General features: G+C 46.7%; 1 protein-coding gene across 1 annotated transcript in view; it reads left to right on the top strand.

Annotated features, from left to right (window-relative positions):
- LOC144099089 (aquaporin AQPAe.a-like) overlaps positions 1–22,562 on the top strand; it is a 160,680-nt gene that overhangs the window by 84,744 nt on the left and 53,374 nt on the right. The window contains exons 2-3 of the mRNA XM_077632173.1: positions 10,259–10,469; positions 11,822–11,902. Of these exons, the coding sequence (XP_077488299.1) occupies positions 10,259–10,469; positions 11,822–11,902 (292 nt within the window). The remainder of the gene's footprint in view (positions 1–10,258; positions 10,470–11,821; positions 11,903–22,562) is intronic.

Raw genomic sequence — 22,562 nt, 5'->3', positions numbered from 1 at the left:
TCTTTCCTCTCATTTTTCTAATTTCCTATGCGTCTGGCTTCACGAACCCTTCCTCGGAGTGTCAGTATAGGGTCGGGAGTCCGTCCCCAGAGTGCATCCCCCAGTCGGCGTCAGTGTGAGAGCTTGTCAGCCACTCTCAGGCGCTGACCGAGGCGTGCCACCTTGCCCTGTCCCGTGCCTCGGATTCCAGAACCTGCCGCAGAATTTGTATATTACTGCGAAGAAGAATGAATTAAAAAAAGTAACTTCGGCTTCTGACCCTCGCTTATACAGTGACAGACGTTTCCTGAGGCGTTTTCGACTGACACTGATGTTTCGTTTTTTTTAATCTTTTTTTACAGTGATAGCGCTAGGCTGGTAAATTTTCCGACATGTCTTCATAATCATGAGCCTAACTATGCCACTGCAGACAAAGGCCTCTCCCATATTCAATTAACTAACCATTCTCCGAGGTGTAGACAGTGACGCAAGGCGCCGTCTACAGTGCGGAGAGAAGGGTGGAGAGGGTTGCGGCTACGGGCGTCAAATCACGGCATGTCGCTCTCCATTAACTATACAATGAGAGATTACTCTCTGCCACCGCCGCCTTAAAGCGACCTCTGATGCTAACCTGAAGATGACACAAAACGGAATGATCTGTTCTCGAAATGTCAGTCGCCACGACAACCGGCACGACTAAGGTGGTGACTTCGCTACAGACAGCTCCTGAGCGTTTTTCTTTTCCTCCTGGTACTAATGTGAAAAGTCTTGTGTTTAGTTAGTTACCTGTAAATTTGTGGGGCTACGCAAACCATCACACTTCTGTTACCAGTGTTGCACAAATAAATACAACTCGATGCTTCGTGGCTGTATTAGTGTTTCTTTTTCTTTTTTTCTGTTCCATGGAAAAGTTGCGGCTATAAGAAACAGAAAAAAAAGGGGGGCACATGAAAGGCCGCCTCTTGGAATTTGCTTAACAAGAAAAGGCAAGAATTGTGCATTTGGTTGGTTGTTATGCTTAGTTTTATTTCTGTTGAGCACACTGTCCCGCGCTTACTGCTGCGTGCCCTAAGGTATACAGTACGCGTTCGCTCAAATTCGCCACACCTGAGCTTAATTTAAGCTGCGTCGCTCACAGCGATGCCCGAATGATGCTACCTTCGCGCAGGGCTTTATTACCTTCTTACCCTTTGACGCGCAACGGCTCCATCGTTCATCATCCACCTCACGTAGTTGTTCACTCCATAGCGCGCAAAATAACCGCCGTCTAGCCGGCGCGCCGTTAACGAGGAGCCCACGTGTCTGCCCTGGATCATTTTCTTATCTTCCTTCGAACTAAGTCGGTGTTCCTGTTCTGCGAGCGCGTATTCCGTCGTCATAACAGCAGAGATGGGCGCGTGCAGACTTGCAGCGAACACCAACACGCGTCTGAAACCGTCGAGACTTCTTGGGGAGAGCTCCCGGAAATTCCACGAACTAGCTTGCTCTTTTCGGCCCGGGTCACAGTCGCTTTCGGCGTCTGCGTTTTTTCAAGCTGCGTCGGTTTTATCGCGAGTGTGATGACGACAGTGAGGCAGACATCGCCGCGACGGTCATAAATGAGCAGAGAAAGTTGGTGCTAGAACAAGGCGCGCCGCGGAGCACGCCTAAAAAAAAAAAAAAGAAACGACGCGAGCGGAAAAAAACGCGCGAAGTGTAGATAAGAGAAAGGAGGAGTAACGGGGGAAAGCTCGTATATTATGCATGCCTCGGTGGCGGCGGCTGCCGCTGTTGCTGCTGCTGCTGCTGCCTTCGCCTTCCGGCACGCGTCATCTCAGAAGCCGTACTCTTCTTGCTCCTAATGTCGTGGCCTGGCAGTTGGGGTACAAATAAAAATAATAATGAACAAGCTGAGTGCACCCTGGCATTCTTGGATAGGCCTTCACGCGAACCCTGCCTTGAACACCACGAAAAGCTCTACCATAGTGCTGCAGCGGAAGTGACGTATTTTGCTGCGGGATGAGCCCTGCCTGAAACCCGCGGTGAAACCAACGCCTGTTGGATCTGTCTGAAAAAAATGAATGAAGTCCTTAGACATTTCGCACTGCCAGGGAAAGATAGGTATGACCAACCAATCAATCAATCAATCAATCATCCAACCAATCAGACTTCAGTGAAGAACGAGAATTGAGAGATCACTGAGGTGCTCATCGCGGCATGCCTCCCGCTGTGTTCATTGCTCCGATTATAATTTCGCTGCTGCACCCGAATCCCGTAACGAAAAGCTTAGTCTATCTGGCAACCTACTGTCCTTTCCCGCACTTATCACCATCATCCCCAACCAGCCACGATTACCTCAGGGCAAAGGCATCTTGCTCTAATCTGAAGCGCGCGCTGGTCACCCTGTCCTCTCGAGCTTCCTTATCTCGCCGCGTCGCCTGACTCTCAGCCGCTTCCTGCGACGTTTATACCTTCTCTTGGAATCCACGCCGCTACACCGTCTCTTCTACTGATCCAAGAGGTAAATAATGCGAATATCTTTGTCTTGTTATTTCTTCTTCGCTCCTGCGGGGGCACCATTGTGGACCCGGCTCGCAACAACAGATGGCCCCGGTGGGATAGAAGTCAACTCCCAACAACTGGTGGCAGCGGTGGGATAGAAGTCGAATCGCAACAACTGTTCGCCCCAGTGGGACAGAACCCAAGTCCCGACACGGTCTACTGATTCGTCAATTTTACCATAGCACGACCCGCCGCGGTGGCTCAGTGATTAGGGCGCTCGGCTGCTGACTCGGAGTTCCCGGACGCGAACCCGACCGCGGCGGCTGCGTTTTTATGGAGGTGAAACGCTAAGGCGCCCGTGTGCTGTGCGATGTCAGTGCACGTAAAGGTCCCCAGGTGGTCGAAATTATTCCGGAGCCCTCCACTACGGCACCTCTTTCTTGCTTTCTTCTTTCACTCCTTCCTTTATCCCTTCCCTTACGGCGCGGTTCAGGTGTTCGCCGATATATGAGACAGATACTGCGCCATTTCCTTTCTCCCAAAACCAATTATTATATTATTATTATTATTATTATTATTATTATTATTATTATTATTATTATTATTATTATTATTATTATTATTATTATTAGCATAGCACGATACACGTTCTGCTACTTTGATCCGCTTACGCTGGGAACCAACCTGGGAGTATCTGCGCATGCTATCTGCGAGCTCTTCGTGGTAGCGGAAAGCGGATCGAGCTATGCTAAAACTCTACTCAATCTGTTCTCCGTACTACATGCTCTACCCATGCGGGCATCGCAGTCGGTACGATGACGTCACAGGGCAGGGCGAAGAAATGCGAAGGCGCAGCGACCTGTTGCCACAACCAAGTACGAGACGCGTGCGCAAAGTTGTGCGGTTGCTTTGTGAGTATAATTATATGCATTGAGCATACAGTCTATCCCTCGCAGAGTGCCGTCTCATGTCGGCGATTGTCACGGCTGTAACCAGAAAAACGTGATCGTCTGTTTGTGCGTCTGCTACGAATTATGATAAACAATTAGTGAATGAACAAACATTATTTGAAAGATGGGTTTGAAACTTCTAGTTTTAGTCTAACACTCCAATGAATGGATGCTGCTGCCATCCTGGTCCTTTCCGCCATCTGTTGCTGACAGTCTGGGTCCGATCTGGACGGCACGTCCTCCCACTGTTCAAGAGTGCGCTAGTTAATGGGGGATTCTTTTCCCATGCCTATACGGTGTGGCATGGCGTTGCTATTGCGTTACAATATCGGCACTCGCTCGCGTGTAAGGTGTGGTACATTTTATTCATGAGGGATTGTGGAATACATGCTTTTGAAGTCTTCTGACGGTTCCTTCGCTTTCTTTGGTTAGCGATTTGTGAATTGGGGCACACTTGTTGCCTAAGTGTGTACTGTTGTGGTATCTCATGGTACCACACCTTCTCTCATATCTCCATGTGTGGGGCTCGGTTTGCGAGCTCTGGAGGCAGCGGCATGGGCACCATTGTTGCTTGCCACGAAGAGACTCATGAGCAGGAGTCCAAGTGTTTGCTACTCCTCCTACAGGCAGGCTGTGAATTGGTGATAACATATCGGATTGCGTTGCGTAGTGATTGCAAGCGCAATGGACGTGTGCCTCATTAGGTCAAAGAACATTTTGACTGACGGCGCCAATACCAGGTGGTTATAGGCCTAGCAGCTTATTGGTGTGGCGGGCGCAACGCCAGGGTGCGTATGAGTGAACGGCCCAGATAACTTGGCTTAGCTCTCGTGATGTGTCTAGTTGTCTTTATTTTTCTCTCTCCGCAGTGAATTATTGCCGAGTTGTTGTCGAACCCTGTGATCATAATGTTCACAAATGATGAACTACTTTTTAGGCGCGCGTGCACGTCAGAGTGAATGGGCGTGCTAATCGGCGAACCCTTCCGCCGCATGTCGCTCTTGTCGAGGCCTCGTTGATGGGATGAACGAAAACGCGGAAAGAGGCAAGAAAAAGTGCAAGACGTTGCCAATCGTGGTACTTGAGATTCGCCACTTCCCGGGTTCGAACCCGACCGCGGCGGCTGCGTTTTTAGGGAGGAAAAACGCTAAGGCGCCCGGTTGTGCTGTGCGATGTCAGTGCACGTTAAAGGTCCCCAGGTGGTCGAAATTATTCCGGAGCCCTCCACTACGGCACCTCTCTCTTCCTTTCTTCCTTTCACTCCCTCCTTTATCCCTTCCCTTACGGCGCGGTTCAGGTGTCCAACGATATATGAGACAGATACTGCGCCATTTCCTTTTCCCCCAAAACCAGTTATTATTATTATTATTATTATTATTATTATTATTATTATTATTATTATTATTATTATTATTATTATTATTCGCCACAACGAACGATGCTTGTCTTTACTTTGGACGTATGGCGAAGTATACTTTTCGGGCGCGCACGTACACAGCGCGGACAGCGCGCTTGCTTTGGCCAGGCTTCGGCGGTGTTGCGTGCCATGTATGAAGTGGAGTGTAGTAGTAAGTCGTCTCGCCGAGCGTTCGATGTCGGTTCTAAAGCGCTAACCGCATGAAGCGATAATTCGCGGCGATGCGCCGCGTGATGCCGTCGCGTGATGGGCTGGCAGCCGCTGAATCACTAGCCGCGTTTACATGTCTGCGACAGAAGTCGACTTCCGGTCCCCTTCTTGAGGGAAAGTGCAAAAACGTCGAGGAAGATAGTAGAGGACGAGTCAAGCCTTTCCCTCAAAAGGGGGACTGGAGTCGACTTCTGTCGCATTCATGTAAACGTGGCTATACTGTCGCTCATCGCGTCGCTCCGGTTCTGGCTTCGCAGAAAATTTCACTCATAGCCCGGAAGCAGCTCGCGAGACCAGCCAATAGCAAAAGGCTTTGCGGGTACGCAGCTTCTGATCTAGCTGGTTTGTGAGTAAAGTTTCTTATTCTAGAGCGGTTTCGTCGAAGAATCTGCTGAAGTTCTCTTCGTCTGAGCCATACACCGAAATTGTTCAGTAAAAGCTTGGTGGGAATTTTATTTCACAATACTGCAGGCAGTACCGCTGCCCTGGCAGGATAGGCTTAAAGAGGAGCGTATTTACTGAACGCTCAAGCGTAGCGACATCAGCGCATTTGAACACAGATGACGGCAGACAGTTCCATTACTCGTTGGTGTGTGAAAAGAACGTTTTTTTTTTAATAGTACGGTCATTGCAAGAATACGGGACCACTGCTTTGGAATAGTTGTGGCGTGACGATCTTTTCGGTGGGGGAAGCAAATATTTATCTCTTTGCAAACCTGTTTTCTGATAATTAAATATAGGGATTTTATTTTGCTACGCCTCGTCGTGCTTGGAATGGCTCCAAACCAAGCTTCTTCAGCACTTATAAGCAGATGAGATATGCCTCTAATTTGACAAGATAAACTTTGTAGCATGTCGCTGGATTCGCTCCAACCTGGAAAAAATCTTTGGTTGGTATGGGCAGAGATCCCACATGATTGCCCGCGTTCTCGAGGATTGGGTGATCCAAGATGCGTTAAGCGTCAAGCCTGACGCTGGAGGGGCACGTTTTAGTTTTGTGCGCAGGAAACATACTTGTTATAAGCCTTCGGTGCAGACGCTCTGAATGTGCAATTCCCAACTAATTGCACTGATAATGAAAGAAAACAGGCTGTTGTGGCGTCTATATTGTTAATTATTATGAAAGGTAGAGAGAGTGCGTGTGTGTGTGTGTGAGGGGGGGGATCTGCTAGTCTCACAAAATATAGTTTGGCGCTATTGCATTGTATCCCTTACAAATGCAGTGAATTACCAGAGGAATTGTCATCATCGCTTTATGGCAGTTTATGCTTTTTATTCTTAAAAACTAAGTACTGGAGCAGTTACACTTCCCTATGACGCGAGGTGACAACGTTGAAGCGGCGGCAACAGAACAACTCAGAAAACGCGCCGCTGTTTCACCCAGTGCTCATCGCTTCGCGCGAGCGAAACCAGTGGCACACTCTAAACACCAACACGCCTATATTCCGGGTGTAAAAAGAGAGTGAGCTGTCTTCTGGCGCACCGTGCCCCTTTTATAAAATGGATTTCGCTATTAAAACACGCGAACTTCTAGCAGTTATGAAGGCTGTAACCGCAGTTTCAATCTTCTCTATTTGCTAATTTCGAGACCTCCAGTTCCACTTTTAGAAGCCTCTTCCCATTGCTACTTTGCCTACTTTCTAGTTACTTTGCTTTACGGAGGGAACACGCCTCTGTTTCTAGCATTACGTATCACGTATATTTAGTTATCGAAATATACCCCGGGATCTGGGCAGCACATGGAGCTTCTTACTATTACCTAGAGGGAAAGCTGGCGCCCCGCCTATGGGAGTTTGCATGGAGCTTTCTCGAGACCACCTGTACCACCATGGGCGCTCTAAGCATCATGGGACGGAGGGCTACCGTCTGTAGAACTAGAACTTTTGGCCAAAAAATAATAAAAACAAACATTGTTCGATAATTAAGGATGTCCTATCATTCAATATCCTGTCTAAGTTTAACAAATGAGCGGAAAAGCGTGTATATGCAAAGTTTGCTCAAAATAAGCGATGGCTTGCTCTCCTATTGGCCAAGCATTGCAGACCATAATAATAATAATAATAATAATAATAATAATAAGCCAACATTTCGTGCATAACAGGCGCACTTTTAAAAAGAAATATGTTTCTTAAAAAATGTTGTTTCAACATTTTAAAAGTTTTTTCACATCATTTCGGAAAACGAAATCCTTTTATTGGCGTCGTGTGCTGTTGCGTTTTCGCTACTATGGATTTTGCACACTACTTTTACGCCGGACTCGTCTGCGCGCCGAGCGCGCCGTAGATACGGAATGGGAAATTTGAGTAACGCCACTCTGTGTTCCTGAAAAAAAAAAAAAACCTACTGTCCCGCACCAAGTAGCTCATCGCCCCATGATGCATTGCGCGCCCATGGAGGTTCAGGTGCAGCGCCGCCAGCTTTCCCTCCAGTTAATAGTAAGAAACTCTATGGGGCGCAGCATACCCTGCCCCTAAAAGGGAGTGTAGAAGGGACAGCTTACTCCCTTTTTACTCCCTATATAGACTAATCCGTGCTTAGAGTCTCTTTTCCTACCTCTCAACTTTCTGCGCTGCTACTTCCCGAAGCCCTGCCAATAAGACCACAGCGTCGCTCCTCATTTCGCCGCGTTTCCCCGTCTTTTAGAGCGAGCGTCTTTTCCTTTTTTTCTCTCCTTCCCTCGGATCCTGAGCGTCCTTTTCCACCTACGCGAGCGCCGCATTCTGTCTACCTCCTAGTCGTCGCTTTATGTGTCGGCCGAGCGTGAGCGGACACGGGAGGCCAACTCTTTTCGGTCGACTACGCGCGAACGTAATAGCACCCACGTGCTCCGCGATGCCTCGTCCCCCACTCTTCCCGCCCTTCCCCATCGTCCCCGGCAGCCTTGGGCGCGCGGGACACGGCGCGCTTTTCCATCGTGTCCGGGTTTTCCCGCGTTGGCTGGCCCAGGAACGCGCGCGTCTTCGTTCATTAGCGAGAGGCCGGACGCCGTCCGGCCGTGTTCTCTTTGTATTGCCGTCCCGGAGGATAAACGAAGCCATCGTCGGCCTGAAAGCAATCGAACGTGCCCTTTCCCCCGCGACAATGGGAGGCCGGCCGAGGGAGGAAAAACTGCGCGCTTCTGTAAGCGAAGTGTGGGCCGCAATGTGTGTTTGTATGTGTGTTGCTCCGGGCTCACCTCATGTGTGTGCCTCCTGCCTCCGCTGGCTGTTGTCGAAGCGCGCGAAGCTTTCGAGGTGGTGTTCGTCCCTGTGCGTGATTTTTCTGCCTTTGTTTGGGGAGAACTGCGAACAAAGGAGTGCAGGTCTCTTTAGCAGTGTCCGTTAATTGATCGTGAAAGCGAAAATTTGTTATTGGTGAAAATGTGCGCGCCACAGTGACTCCAATGACCTTGCCTACCGGTAGTTAGCTTGGCCTTTTATTTTATTAGCAGAGACTGCGGGAGTGCTGTCTAGGTGAAGCTAACTTGCATAGTCAAGGGCCCTAATCGTTGCCCCTGCTTGGTGTATGCTCTTCTCTTAGTATGTTTTTCTGTGCATCACACTGCCGGCAGAATGAGAGCTGAGTCCATGGGTAACACCACAGCGTAACATAATTGTTCTCGAAACTTATTTCTCCGCCTTTTAGGTTTACAGTGAGGACAGCGGTGACGTATTGTTTAGTGTGTGTGCGTGTGTGTGTGTGTGTGTGTGTGTGTGTGTGTGTGTGTGTGTGTGTGTGTGTGTGTGTGTGTGTGTGTGTGTGTGTGTGTGTGTGTGTGTGTGTGTGTGTGTGTGTGTGTGCTGCGTAATTTTTATTTCGTGCAAATGCGATGGTTCGTTCAAAACTTGAGATTTATTCCCTGTAAATAAATTGCACATTGTTCATTTCGTGAGGACAACTTTCCGTTTGTGACCATAGAGATGCCTTCTTGCGTTTGCCGTGTTTTAAACCTCCGCTCGAACATTTAACGCGTGGAAGTCCTGAAACAAGGAAATTGGTTTGAACATTTTCGAGTGGAAACCCTGAAACAAGGAAATTAATTCATTTCTGCCGTTTTTTTGGTGGACTTTGCCTATTCGTTTAACTTCAGCTTTTGCCGGAATGCTACCTCGTTTAACATCAGCTGACGCTGCTAGACGCTTTTCTTCTTCTCTGTAATGTTTCCGACACATCGCTTCAGCGTTATTTTGCTTCCACTGCTTAGTCGTTGATGTAGCATCTCTTGTAGAAAGTCCATTATTCATCGAAGCAGGTTACAGTTTAGACCTTCGCCACACGAGGCACAATCTTAAGCTTCTTGCTCTTCTTCACCTCAGTAAATCTTAAACTGCTCGCCAAACTTCTCTTTCATTCTTCTTAGTCATTTTCGTGATAGCCATTCTTTCATTTTTATTTGTCATTCGTACTCATTTTGCTTTCTGCTGAGTCATTACTCGTCATTTTCATTTTCGCTAGGTCATTATTATTCATTATCCATTTCACAAATTTATTTCCTTAATCTTATTTTTAGAGTGTTTCCCTCGGCAGCCATCTTCCGGCTTTTCTCTCCTCTTCCATGGAGAGGGGATCCCTCCCTCTCCCCACTTTTTAAGAGCGTTAGCTCTTACTCATCACGTTTCTCGATTTCTAGGGGTCTGCTACCACCTCTCTTCGGCGTGCAATTTTCTAAGTCCGAGGAATTCAAGATGGTGGCCCCCATAGTAAATCGATGTAGCAACCCAACCGGTGATCGACTGGTGACGTCATTGGTCTATCGAACTGGTGAATTATTGCTGACGTCATTGCTACATGTAATCAGTGACGTCACTTATAAATCCAAGATGTCAAATTCGTATTTCCATTGGTGTACCTCACTTTAATCGCATTCATATCAATTATAGTAAACCAAACAGCTAACGCTCGCTACTTCAACGTCTTCCAGAAACGGTTGTGGGATCTTTTTTTCTGCCAACCATGGCCAGGTGGAAGGCAGCTGTTCAGTGTAAAATGGGGCTTCTAAAGTTAACGCTCTCTAAAAAGGCCTTTCACTGGGCGATGAAAATTTCCTTCGCAGTTGGCCTTTAAGTCACGGCAGATTTCCCATACTGCTAGGAATGCGAAGAGCTTTATAGCGCCCACGAGCGACGTGGATTCAATTGCCCCTACAAGTGCAGTTACCGTTCTCGTTTTCTAACGGCTTCCTCCTCTTCCTCTTCTTCTTCCTCCTCCTCCTGCTCCTCACCCCTGATTCCACTGTCTGCAGCGTGTCGGTGCCAGGCCACCAGAGCTCTCTGGGCAGCAGCCGCCCGAACGAGGCCCTAGGCGCCTGGCAGGCGTTCGGCGTCGAGTTCGTGCTCAGCTTCCTGCTGGCGTCCACCGTGTTCGCCACCAGGGACCCCCACCGCAGCCACCTGGGCGCGGGGGCGGACGCCGTGGTCATCGGCTTCGCCTACCTGGCCTGCACCCTGGCCGGAGTGAGTGCACGAGTGTCCGTGCATTGCCCGCATTACTGAAAGGCGTTCGAACTGCTCGAAAAACGGACATGCAGGCAAAGACAGAAGCGCATGCGACACATGCCGGGAAAAAGAGTGGTGAGACGGGGTATCAAAGCAAAAAGAGAACATGGTGGAGAGGAAAAAAAGGGCGAGGGGGGGGGCAGGGGAGATGAAAAGATGTGAAGGTTAACCATAAATACCATCTGGTTTGCTGTATTACACCGAAGAAAGAGAATGTGGGACGTAAAGGCGAAGAAAAGTGTGAGCTAGGAGGAGTGTCAAGTGAGGATCTGAGACCTTCGCACACGGCCAAGTCGCAGCCTATCACGCAGGCCCGACGCCTCCACAAATAGAGTATTGTTGTAATGTTGTTTATGCTCAGGTTGGACTAACCTCAAATTAATCATCACCGCAATTCTCAGGGCATGCATTTCCTATTTATTGAGAGACAAACGGGGGAACCACGATCAGACGTCAACTATAGCAGGACGCCAGACTTTCCTATGTCATGTATATGTAACAGATGAAAGTCTGGAGTTGTACGGCAAACAAAGGCACAAGCGTCATTTTTGTCTTTTTATCGCAACCAGTTCAACACTGAACTGACCGCAAGTAGACCAGTGCACTGTCACTGCTGTCACACGATAGCAGTTATAAGGTACTGAAGCTAAACAGACATCAAAATCACGATGCTGTTCGCATGTTTCAGCAAGCCATGTCTTGGCGGTGGCTTGGTAACGGCGTATTGTTTTTCTTTTTCTTCTAATTGGCTGTGCGCACATACGCAGTTCATTCACTAGCAGATAGACTCAATGGGCCCCTTTTGTGAATGTTAAGTGGGCTTCACCTCAATGCTGATTGCCCTGCTTATGTCAGAACAGCAATTGTCTAAAGTGGAACATTGTAGCCTTGGTTCTTGTTTTTTATGTAGCGGAATATGTTCACGTGGTTCCCATGGCAACACTGCGTACACGCCTTAAGTAGTAACATGCAAGTTCAGCACTTAGCCTTGTTTTACTGGTGGCCAGTGACGCCATGACTATAGAGCAACGTGCGACACGGCAACACTAAGGAAATTATGAAAGGCGTCCATTCGCAGACAGCTCTTACTGCCGTAAGCGCGCTCTGAATTGGACTGCGGAGAGTTGCTTTCCTGTTCGATGCGCTCACGCCCCAAAAAGCGAGTCGCATTTTCCCCACGTTCAAATCTGCTTTCGCAAATCGTGCGAAGCGGTCGTCGTCGTTCTTCGATTTTCAAATATAAAGTTTTTTTTTGTTGACCTACGTTTTGTCTGATTTACCTTTTGCCCCCCTTTTTTTTTCGTCCGCAGCTGCCGGCGACCGGCGCCTCAATGAACCCAGCGAGGTCCTTGGGGCCGGCTTTTGTGATGAACAAGTGGGTCAACCACTGGGTGAGTAGTTCCTCTGATTAAATTCCTCGCGCCCCAGCGCCTTCGGCCTCTGCTTGCCTCTTTCGTTTTGCTTTGCTTTCCTGAGCTCAGTTTTCAAGGTGCTCCTCACCGTTGAAGCCTTTTGGTGCAGGTGAATAACAAAAGTGAAAGCTATAGCATTAAGAAAAACTTCTCACATACGCAAACCACCTGTCTACTGTCAGGAACAACGTTTCAGGATTCCGTGCACGCCATATATGGCAGAATAAATAAAAAAATACCTCTTAGAAACCATCGAAGAAACTTTGTTTCACCAATGCGAAGGAAAATGCTTTACCTTTTTTTTTCATGTCTAAATTAAAGTGTCCTGTAATTGGGTGCATCCTTGATCACTGCTGAGGTGCAGCTTTGTCGATAAATGTCCAACACGCATATATGTGCGGGATCAACCCGACGGTTAAGGATTTCATTGTGTGACGATTTAATGCTAGATATTATGTAAGACGACCTTATATAGTAATAATTTCACGGAAGAAGTTAGACCTTCCGTGTTTGTGTGCTTAGGGGCGTGAAAGGGGTCCCATCTTACACCGAAGTTCTTGACTGTGTGAAGGAGCACGTTAAACATAAACTATAAGTTGCTGTCAGTTGGACTTGAGTATCAAGGTGAATGCTAAACGCAAGATATTTATGTGTTTCCGGACGCAACTCTTGGAGGTAACGTCTATACACTCTCTAAACACGAGCACGCCTTCATGGCACTAAAAAGAGAGTAAGCTGTTTTCTTAGAGCACTCCCTTTATAAAGGGAGTGTAGAGCACTCCCTTTATAAAGGGAGTGCGTTAGAGGGCAACTTACTCTGTTTTCACTCCTTTCTGTTAGTGCAGGCTCACGGAATGCTGCTGCGGCAGATTTTTCTTCCTTCGAGGCAACATCGTTACCTTTATTATTTCCCGTGTTATGGCATTGCGCATTTGTTGTTGCCTACCGGTACAACTTTTAGTCGGTTAATCAGAATTTATTTTTATTTAACTTGATAAATTAGCTGCGTGTGAAAATGCTAATGCATGTTCATGCAAGGCCAGCCAGGTCTTGCCCCAGCTATTGTTCTGTCCGCCTTTATTTTCCTTTCGCAGCAAGTACTAGATAATGAAATCCAGATTGTCTTCCGCTTTACTGGCATCTCTCTTTAATCGCCCCTATAAGCCCTCTATGCGCAGTTCACTGATCACGTGATAACATTCGACACCACCTTTATGAGAGCGATAGAACGCATCTTTAAGCGACATCACGTGGATAATTATTTTGGCGTCTATCTCAGCGCCCTCAGGAAACGATTAAGCACACTAAACCTATAATGATGATGATGACGACGACAATGATGGCTATGATAAATTTCACTAGCGCAAGGACAGATTTGACCAAAGAACACCAAGGCAGAATGTATTTTCGTATCACAAAGTGAGTTCAGAGGCTATTTCCAAGCATTTTATCCCTCAGAAGCCGAGCACCAGACCAGGCAAAAGCTTGTGCCCAATGGGCTGCCGGGTATTACTGAGGATCGAACCCCGCACCTTACGCATGCGAGGCGGATGCTCAAACCACTAAACCACCGCTGCAGTCGCACTAAACCTTTGCTGGCTCGACATACTTACGACGAATGTGTCCAATTTTTCGTCTGCGTCGGCGGTCGTTTGTCAGCGGGCATTCCGAGCTATATACAGGGTATGCCACGTTAATTGAGCGGTGTGCCGGCAAACACACACACACACACACACACACACACACACACACACTCTCTCTCTCTCTCTCTCACACACACACTCTCACACACAGACAGAGACAGACAGAGAGAGACAGAGAGACAGACAGACAGCGTAACCAGCGAGTCTGGAGTGCGGCTGCGCCGGTGGCAGCTTCGAATCACGACCGACGTTCGCGCATGCAATCCCCACGGGGAGGGAAATCCGCGAGTCGCAGTGCATTCGCTCGTTTATCTCTGCCTGGACATCGCCTCTCGAAGCGGGCGTCGACAGACAGCGGAGAGAAGGGCTACGCTCTCTCATTCGCCTCCGTCCCAATCACAGAGTTCGGGGCTTTGTTTTGAGAGACAATACAGGACGAGGACGCACGCTCGGGAATTGGGGGTGAAAAGAGTGGAGGCGACCCGGGAAGGCTCGATCTTACTCAGCAAAGCTCGCGGGGAAGGACGTGGGGTGACTTGGCTCCCGACTGCCTTACTGACTGGATTGCTTTTTGACCGTTTGGCTGGTTGACCCGTTCGCTGTTGCCGTGGGGCGTCTTTACTTAGCGTTTTTCTCTGAAAACATCGAGGACTGCGGCGGCATCTGTCTGCCTGGTTATTTAGGAAGGTGTAAAAGACAGCAGGAACAAAACACCACGCTTTCTCGTCTTACGGGCTCTCTGTGATCGGTGAATCATCTTTGCGTGCTTTTGTTCTCTCCCTCTAGCTAGCTCGTATAACTTATACATATATATATATATATATATATGCCAACTGGGTTGCGATGCGAGAGATTAATCGTAACGGCCACTTTCAGTCCCCTTCTTTTTTTCTTAGCCCTAGCGGTGGGACGATCAGTCTTCGTTAGTCAGTCCTGATCCTAGCCACCTTTAGCCATGCCCCTCCACTTTCGCCTTTGTAATCTGGTAGCATTGTAAGCCCCGTCGAAATATATATATATATATATATATATATATATATATATATATATATATATATATATATAGCCGTAGGAAGCTCAATTCCCTGACTGGATGGAGGGAAGTGACGTCACCAGACCGGAAGTGATGTCAGTCCCGTTAAAGGCATCAACAGGTGCTAATGTTGCCGCAATGCCAACGCATAATGGGATTAGGTGTCCCTGGGAATTTTTTATTTTCATTTCTAAGTATCTGACTTCGCATAGGTGGTTTGCTTTTCTTCTGTCTGTTGCTGGAGAACGTTAAGTTACTCGAAATGACTAACTTTACGCCGCTGCACATTTTATTTCTCTTTTTATCTTGTCAAATGTTTTTACGGGAAACCCCCAAGGTAGAGTAGCTTTGAAATAAGGGAGTAATTACTATTGACATCCACCCGAGCGCAGCCATACGGCTACAAAGGAAAGCTATGCAGCTTTCTCAGAAACTTCGTAGTTAAAAAAAAAAAAAACATCCGTTCTGGTCCGGGGCTCGAAACCGGGAAAACCGCTTCACCGCAGCAGTCGCCCTACCAACTGAGCTCACCGGGACGGCAAGCTTATGGTATAGCCGAGAACGAATTGATCAATAACTCGGGGGGGGGGGGGGGGGGGGGGCAATGTTGGTCAAATGTTTTTAGGGCAAACCCCTAAGGTGGAGTAGGTTTCCTTGTGGATGCGTAACATCCTCAAAGAAGACTTGTCATTCACTGAATAGAAACGCAAGACATTTATGATATATCTCGGTAAGTGCGTAGAACGCGGTGCTCTCTTCGTTTCCGAGGCCAACGCGAATACGCCGCGGTTTTTCAAACCGACGTGCGCCTAGGGAGCAGAGATAGCTTGCAATATTGTGTTTGATATTTTCTGGAAAATGGCCGATCGTGTAGCACGTCTCTATTTTTCTGTACGTTCGAAGAAGCTGCCATTGCATGTTCCGTCTGAGGCGACGCATCGAAGAGTGCATGCTTGTTGCGCCAGGTACTGGTATTCTGTACAAATTCTTGGTTAGGTCTGACTGTGTGGTCGAAACAAATTTGCAAAATCAACGTTTAAGAAAGCTAGCTTCTTGGCTTCAGCTTCGCGCACTCGCGTTTGAGAACCGCGCCTCGTCTACGAGTAGCCCTTAATCTAGAGACGCGATAGTGTGCGCGACAGTTGTAAAGTTAGTCTGGCACCTTAGTGGTGAACAGGCATTTTATGGTAAGGTTAGACGTCAAAGCAACAACGAACCAAGCATATAAGCCAGTTTCCACTGCAGAATATTCAAAGTTACAAAGTATTTAAAATGACAGGATGTCCAAAGTGACAGATTGTCCGAAATATCAGGTCTTCCAAAATTTCTGAGAATCCGAAGAGTCCGAGTATCCGGACTGTCAAAGTATCCAAAATGACAGAGTATCCAAAGTGACAGAGTATCCAAAGTGACAGAGTATCCAAACAGTCAGGGTATCCAAACAGTCAGGGCATCCAAACAGTCAGGGCATCCAAACAGTCAGGGTATCCAAACAGTCAGGGTATCCAAACAGTCAGGGTATCCAAACAGTCAGGGTATCCAAACAGTCAGGGTATCCAAAGTGTCAGGGTATCCAAAGAGTCAGAGTATCCAAAGTGTCAGAGTGTCCAAAGAGTATCCAAGTGTCAGAGTTACCGAAGTGTGCGAGTATCCAAAATGAGAGTATCCAAAGTTCAAAGACAACCTGATCTGATAGGGCATCTTAAGACATAATCATGGTTGGCGTGCAACGCTTTCTTCTGAAACATCAGATATATGTAAAAGCTGCATTTGGGTTACATGTAGCAAGACGTTTGAAATATGCAACTGCCAAGTATTATGCGAGGCAGCTGGAAATCCTCCTTGCAGTAGCTATGACCACCACTCGGACGAGTCGGCCGCTCTGGCGCTACACTCTGCCGCCACCCGAGCTTTCTTATGAAGCCACCGGGATGGCGTTCATCTACGTACAGCTTTTTCTTTTCAAGCGTACAACATCCTTATATTCTTTTATCTTTTCTATTTATACAGAGCACAGATGCATGTCTCAACTAACAGTCCTAACCCTCGTGCAATTTCCTGCAAGATACACGCAAGAATTTCCTGAATGTCAGCTTTTAGTTATGTCCGCCGCCGTCGCTGATAAATGCGCATACTGTACCATGTGGGCGAAATAAAATCAAAGCGTCGACCTTAACAACCAGTGGCCCCGGTTACGCGGTTGGCCGCAAAGAACGCGCACAACTCACAAGCATACATGTGTTTTAAAAAAACAAAAACAAATGACAATGTTTCATGCAGTGAAGACCGAGCACGACCATCATCATCATCAGCATCATCATTTATTGATCCCTTAAGGTCCCTTCATAGGGTATTACATAAGGGGGGGGGGGGGGCGACGTACGTATGACAATACAAGAACAAAGCCAAAGAGGTTGAAAAAAAAGAAAAACAACTCTAGTAATATATATATATATATATATATATATATATATATATATATATATATATATATATATATATATATATATATATATATATATATATATATATATATATATATATATATATATATATATATATATATATATAAACATACAATGAGGACAACTAGGACAACGAATACAATCAGTAACATCAAATGAGAACACAATTAAAACAGTTACAAAAAAAAACAATCGAGTAGAGAAGGGGATTTACAAACGAGTTGATCAAGCACATCAAACTAAGGGCGAGAATAGAAATATAGACAAATTTAATGTTCAAAGACAGACAGTAACCGGTCTTTGAATTTAACAGGGTCACTTTCCATGGGAGTAGAATCTGGCAATTCATTCCATTCCTGTATTGCAGTTGGTAGGAATGACTTATTAAAAGCAGATGTAGATCCATGCAGGCGCTGTATACTTAAGCTATAACATCAAACACTCGCCTGAGATATGTAAATGTTTACGCGTGAATGGAACAAACACCGGAATCGTTATTTGGCATCATGAAGCAGGCAATACACGAACATTCTGAGTACCACTTATCATTCTTAGCTTGCAGCCACCTACACTGCAAGACTCAATTACGCCAGTAAAGATTCGACATCGCCTCAGTCCTTTATTTTTTCTTCTTTGGGAGTCAAGCTGAATTTTCTTTCTTACTTTTTTTAGAAGAGATCTGCCGTTTCCGGATTACGCATTAGGTCACTCCGGCGGACAGCGATGGACTCTCTTGGAATTATTTTTCCCCCGCTGTTATTCTCCAAACATTGCCTGTTTGCTTCTTTCTTTTCGTCGTTAGTTTTCTTTCTCCGCCTTGTTTTTTCTTGTGCCCTTGTTTTTATTCGCTCATTCTTTTCTTTTATTTTCTCCTCCTTTCATGCTAGCCAAAGTGAAATGCCTCGCTTCGTCTTCCAATCGGCTTCCCCTCGTTTCTGGGCGCGTGACACCATTTCCTTCCCGCCCTTGCACCCGAGTCCAGCAGAAGTGTCGTCCTCCACTCCATTACACGTTCTCGCACACTTCGTTGGCCCCGCAGCGCCACCCTTTTTGCTTGTTTGTTTACCTTAGTTTCTTTTTCGCCGCCACTGCAGTAACCGCCTTTATTTATTTTTTCCCCGCTCTATTCCGCTTCTTTATCGCAGCCCGTGTCCCATCCAGGCGACGCCGCAACCTCTTCGCTTCGTTTATTTTTATGCTTCTTTATATTTTTTTATTTTTTCTCTCTTTCTCTCTTCTCGCTGTAGCTGGAAGCGACGAATAAAAGGACACACTAGATAAATGAGCCGGGAAATGAATGTTGCCCGGAAATATAAGCGTCACTATCCGGTAGGGGGCGAAGATACCATCTTCCGGGGCTTCCGAGCGCGCGTGCTATACAGAGCGGCGGCACGGACACTGCCTTTACCGAGCGCAAAGAGAACAAAACGGATCGTCGCAATGTTTACGGTGGTTTTGAAAGAAAGGCGAAAAAGATCCTAAAGAGCGGAAAGCATCAAGTCTTCTACAGCTAAAGGCGCCAGCTTTTTTTCGTTCTCTATATATATACTCGTCTGGTATGCGACGACGGCGATACCAAGCGGACCACTCGCTCCTCGAGTGTCCGCGGAGCTTGTTGAAATGAAGTGGCCGCGCTGACTTGATCTCGCGCTATAGGCTTTACGGTTTTTCGAAGAGTCGGCTGGCCACACCAAACTACTGGCCATAAAGCGATGCTCCCTTTTTTTTCCTCGTAGCATTTTCTTTGTCTTTCTTAAGCGGCTTTCGAAAGAAACTCGGGCGCCGATTTTGGCTCCTCTCTGCAGCGAAACGTGGGTACTGGGTGAATTTATTTATTCATTTTTATTTGTTTATTTGTTTGAGCAGCACGAAGCCACACGAGCCAAACTTTCTGGAGGGCTGGTCGACCGAAAAGGGAAGAGGGGGTGTATTTACAAAAGTACTTCAGTTTAGGCTTTGACCTGGGGCAGCGGTCTTCGGACTGAATGAGGTTTTGGTGGTGCTCGAACATTTCATACGAACGCGAAATAATAGCGTTATTGATAAGCCGATTTCAAATACACTGAATGGAGTACAGAGCGTTCGCAAATGCTTCTTTGCGGTGATAATTTGGTAGCTTCTTATGACGCTGTATTTTTCCGCTTTGTTGACGGACACTTCTCGGAGATGCGTATACTTAAAATGGCTAGAAAACTGTGGTTCTCCTTTTTACACCGTTACAGAACTCGCAGTTTAATAAGCACCATCGCTGATAGATTGGCAAGGCACGCGCAGAAACTGAGTTGTCTTTATGAGAAGTTGTTTACATAAAAATGGTGGGTTTATATCAAACCGAGGTGGTATCACTGCACGGTTTTTCTGCCGCAGCGATGTTTCCAAACCTCTGGGCCTTTTCAATTAAATTTAACCTTCCTCCTCTTGCTGTTTTTTTCCCCCTGGCTTCGGCCAGCATTAAAAACGTTTGCGTGCTGAATAGAGGCTTCATTGATAATCGACCAAATAACGCGTTGCCAATTTGCCGAAGACGTGCTGGTTTCTGCTGGAAGCTTGATTACTATTCATATACAACTACCATGTTGCAAACATTGCGCGTTCTGTAAAACGAGACAGGTGTCAGGCTTCAACGGGCACAATTGACTGCTAGCCTGCAACAACTTGAAGGAGCATTTACGAGTCGATTCTCTTACGGAACATTATCAGCTAGCGTCAGTCTACCGCATCTCGCGTGAAGAGCACAGTTTTTCTCGTTTAAGCAACGCATAGTGCGAACTCACCGCCCTTACTATTGTCTTGAGCAGATAGTCTACACCACACAGCAGGCCAACAGTGTGCGAAAATTTCAACCTGCCGCATCAATTACTGTCGAAAAATGCTTCAAGATATTTTACCACATTTTTTAAATGACTATACAAATTGAAGTATTGACACTGCTAATTTAAAGCTTTCCGATTTCATTGCCATGGCCCATGTTTGTCTGTTCCCCCATTAATTTCACATACTGCATGCTATGCGTTGGATTTATGCAGTGTGATTTAGTGCATTTTAAATTGAATGTGTGTATCTTCCGGTATGTTTTCATGTTTGTTGTGGTGCATTTTGTTTCGTACGTGACAGAATACATCTATCACAGTGCATTGCTTTCTTGTGCTGCTTTTCGCTGTTGTCAGTGCAAGCTAAATATGGTCAAGGACACCTAAAGCCATGTTCAAACTTCTTTTTCCTTGGCACCTTTTTCATTGTGTAGTTAGAAAAAATAAAAAAGCAATGAATGAATAAATGAATGAATGGACGAAATACCCTATTTCGTTGCACAGTATTGTAATCCGCGATTCGACTCGAATGAGCCCAGCTGGTGGAGGACGATTTCACGCAACGCTACAACAAGCGGGCCACACTCTGAACACCAATACGTCTATGTGGGAGTAAAGAGGGAGTGAAGTGTCCTCTCGCACACTCTCTTTTTACTCCCTTTTGTAAAAGAGAAGGCCCTAGAGGACAGCTTACTCCTTTCTTACTCTTTCTGTTTAGGCTGTAGGCTCCCGTAAAATGCTCGCCGTGCCTCAACAAACCCAACAATCGATTTTTATTCAGCAGCATTCGATAACAGCGGCAACAATTCAGCAACAAAGATCCAAATGAGCTTTTTCTTAGCTAAGTAATATCGAGGCATTCGTCGTCTCGGCTACACGAACGCTGCTCTCATTTTTTAAAGCAGTCGCAGTGCTGTTTGTTTGTTTGTTTGTTTGTTCATACCGACGGTGTCTGAGCTGTCGCCGCGGTTTTTACAGCATTCGAGTTTTTTTTTTTGTTTTATTCCTCGTCGTGCGCCGTGTAAGTGCAGCGTGGTGAGCGACGAAGCGTGCGAAAATGGCGCGCTCTTATCTGCCTGACGTGAGCCGAAGAGGAAAGCGGGGCCCCCAACTCGGGCAGCCGCTGCGCGTTCGGGCATATCGCCACCGCCGACGCCTGGTTGCGCGGGTGAAACCAGCCACAGCCTCGCGGGTGAAACCAGCCACAGCCTCGCGGGCACTCAGCCCAGATATTTCGCTTCTGAGCCCACGCACGGGACCTGAGCATCGCACCGTTTACGCAGCAGGAACGACGCGCGAAGGATGAAAAGGGGACCTGGTTTGTCAGGCGGAAAACAAATAAACAAACAAACAACAAAAAAGCTGACTGCATAGAGCGTGGGAAGCCTTGAGGGAGGAGAAAGGCAACGTCGATTTGTTATCTCCTCCGTAAATTCTTCGATCCTTCGCTTGATCAAAGACGCCACTTGAGCCGTCGCGCTTCACTACGGCAAAAGGAGTCGCAAAGATGACAAAGATGACGCCGTATATAGCATGCCCAATCCGTGCCCTGAATGTGTGGATGAGTCAGCGGTGGAAGCTGTGTAATTACAGTTTTCGTAATTTTTTTTTTTTGCTGAAATAATGGGAAAAACCTATATTTGTTGCTCTCGGTTATCTGCTTGATATGAAGACCGCCTCCTGGTTTAGTGCTGTGTGTGTGCATTCTTCTGTTCTTTTCTTGTGTGTCACTAAAAGAAGGCATCGTTCATCCCAGTATACTGGCTACATGTGGCTGTTGGATAACGGCGTTGAATAACAAGATAGCGACAGTGTCAGTGCGCCCATAGTTGCGGCCCATTCGCTCCAGCTTTGTGTAACATGTGTCTCTAATGCAGTGTATGCAGTGCGCGAAGCAATAACTTTACGGTCACAGAAATGTAGCCATTTCTACCGTTAGTATTAAGCCTCTAAGACGCTTTGTACGCATCTGTGTACACAGAGAACAGGCAGCTTTTTTATGGGAGTGTGCTATATACCCAGCAGCGGTTTCATCGTTGCGGGCGAATTTAGCATCCATCATATCGAAAATAGGATGTTTTTAATGGCAACTAGCGGACTCAGTGAACAATATATCTCAGAACAGTGAGCTCGGTGGCACGCCCTCCACTATTTTAATGCCGACAGATTTCGCCACCTCTAGTTATATCTTTTCTCTTTTTTTTCTCGCACTTTCTAGCACCTGTTGAGTCTTCGAAACAGAAAGTGCTTCCACGATTCCTGGGGCATTTATACGACGAATTCTGGTGCTTCGATGTTACAATTTCGAATCATTGTGAAGCTTTTCATGAGATTATGTAGGGCATGCGTATAGAAAAGTTACCGTTAAAAGTTAACGTTAGTTGATTTAAGAATTAAAAGTTAAGCTTAAAAGTTAACGTGAAGAAAACTGAACTAATGATCAACGTTCTGGGAAAGCAACAGCAGGTTGGGATTTGCAGCAGCGACCTGTACACGCCACCGTGACATACCAAGAAGCAGTCAAATTACCGTTTACCTCCCTCACATCTTTTTGAGCCGCACATTCCTTACATCCTTTAGGCGGCGTGGCTGCCACACGGAATATTCCATTTCTTCCTTTCCAACTTAGCAGTAATAATATTTTTCCCCAACACCAAAATTTTGGACAATCCCTTTCCCATCTGTCCT

The sequence above is a fragment of the Amblyomma americanum genome, chromosome 7 (genome assembly GCF_052857255.1).
Source record: "Amblyomma americanum isolate KBUSLIRL-KWMA chromosome 7, ASM5285725v1, whole genome shotgun sequence".
Taxonomy (NCBI): Eukaryota; Metazoa; Arthropoda; class Arachnida; order Ixodida; family Ixodidae; genus Amblyomma; species Amblyomma americanum.
The sequence above is the reverse complement of the archived record's forward strand: the minus strand, read 5'-3'. Positions and strand labels throughout refer to the sequence as shown.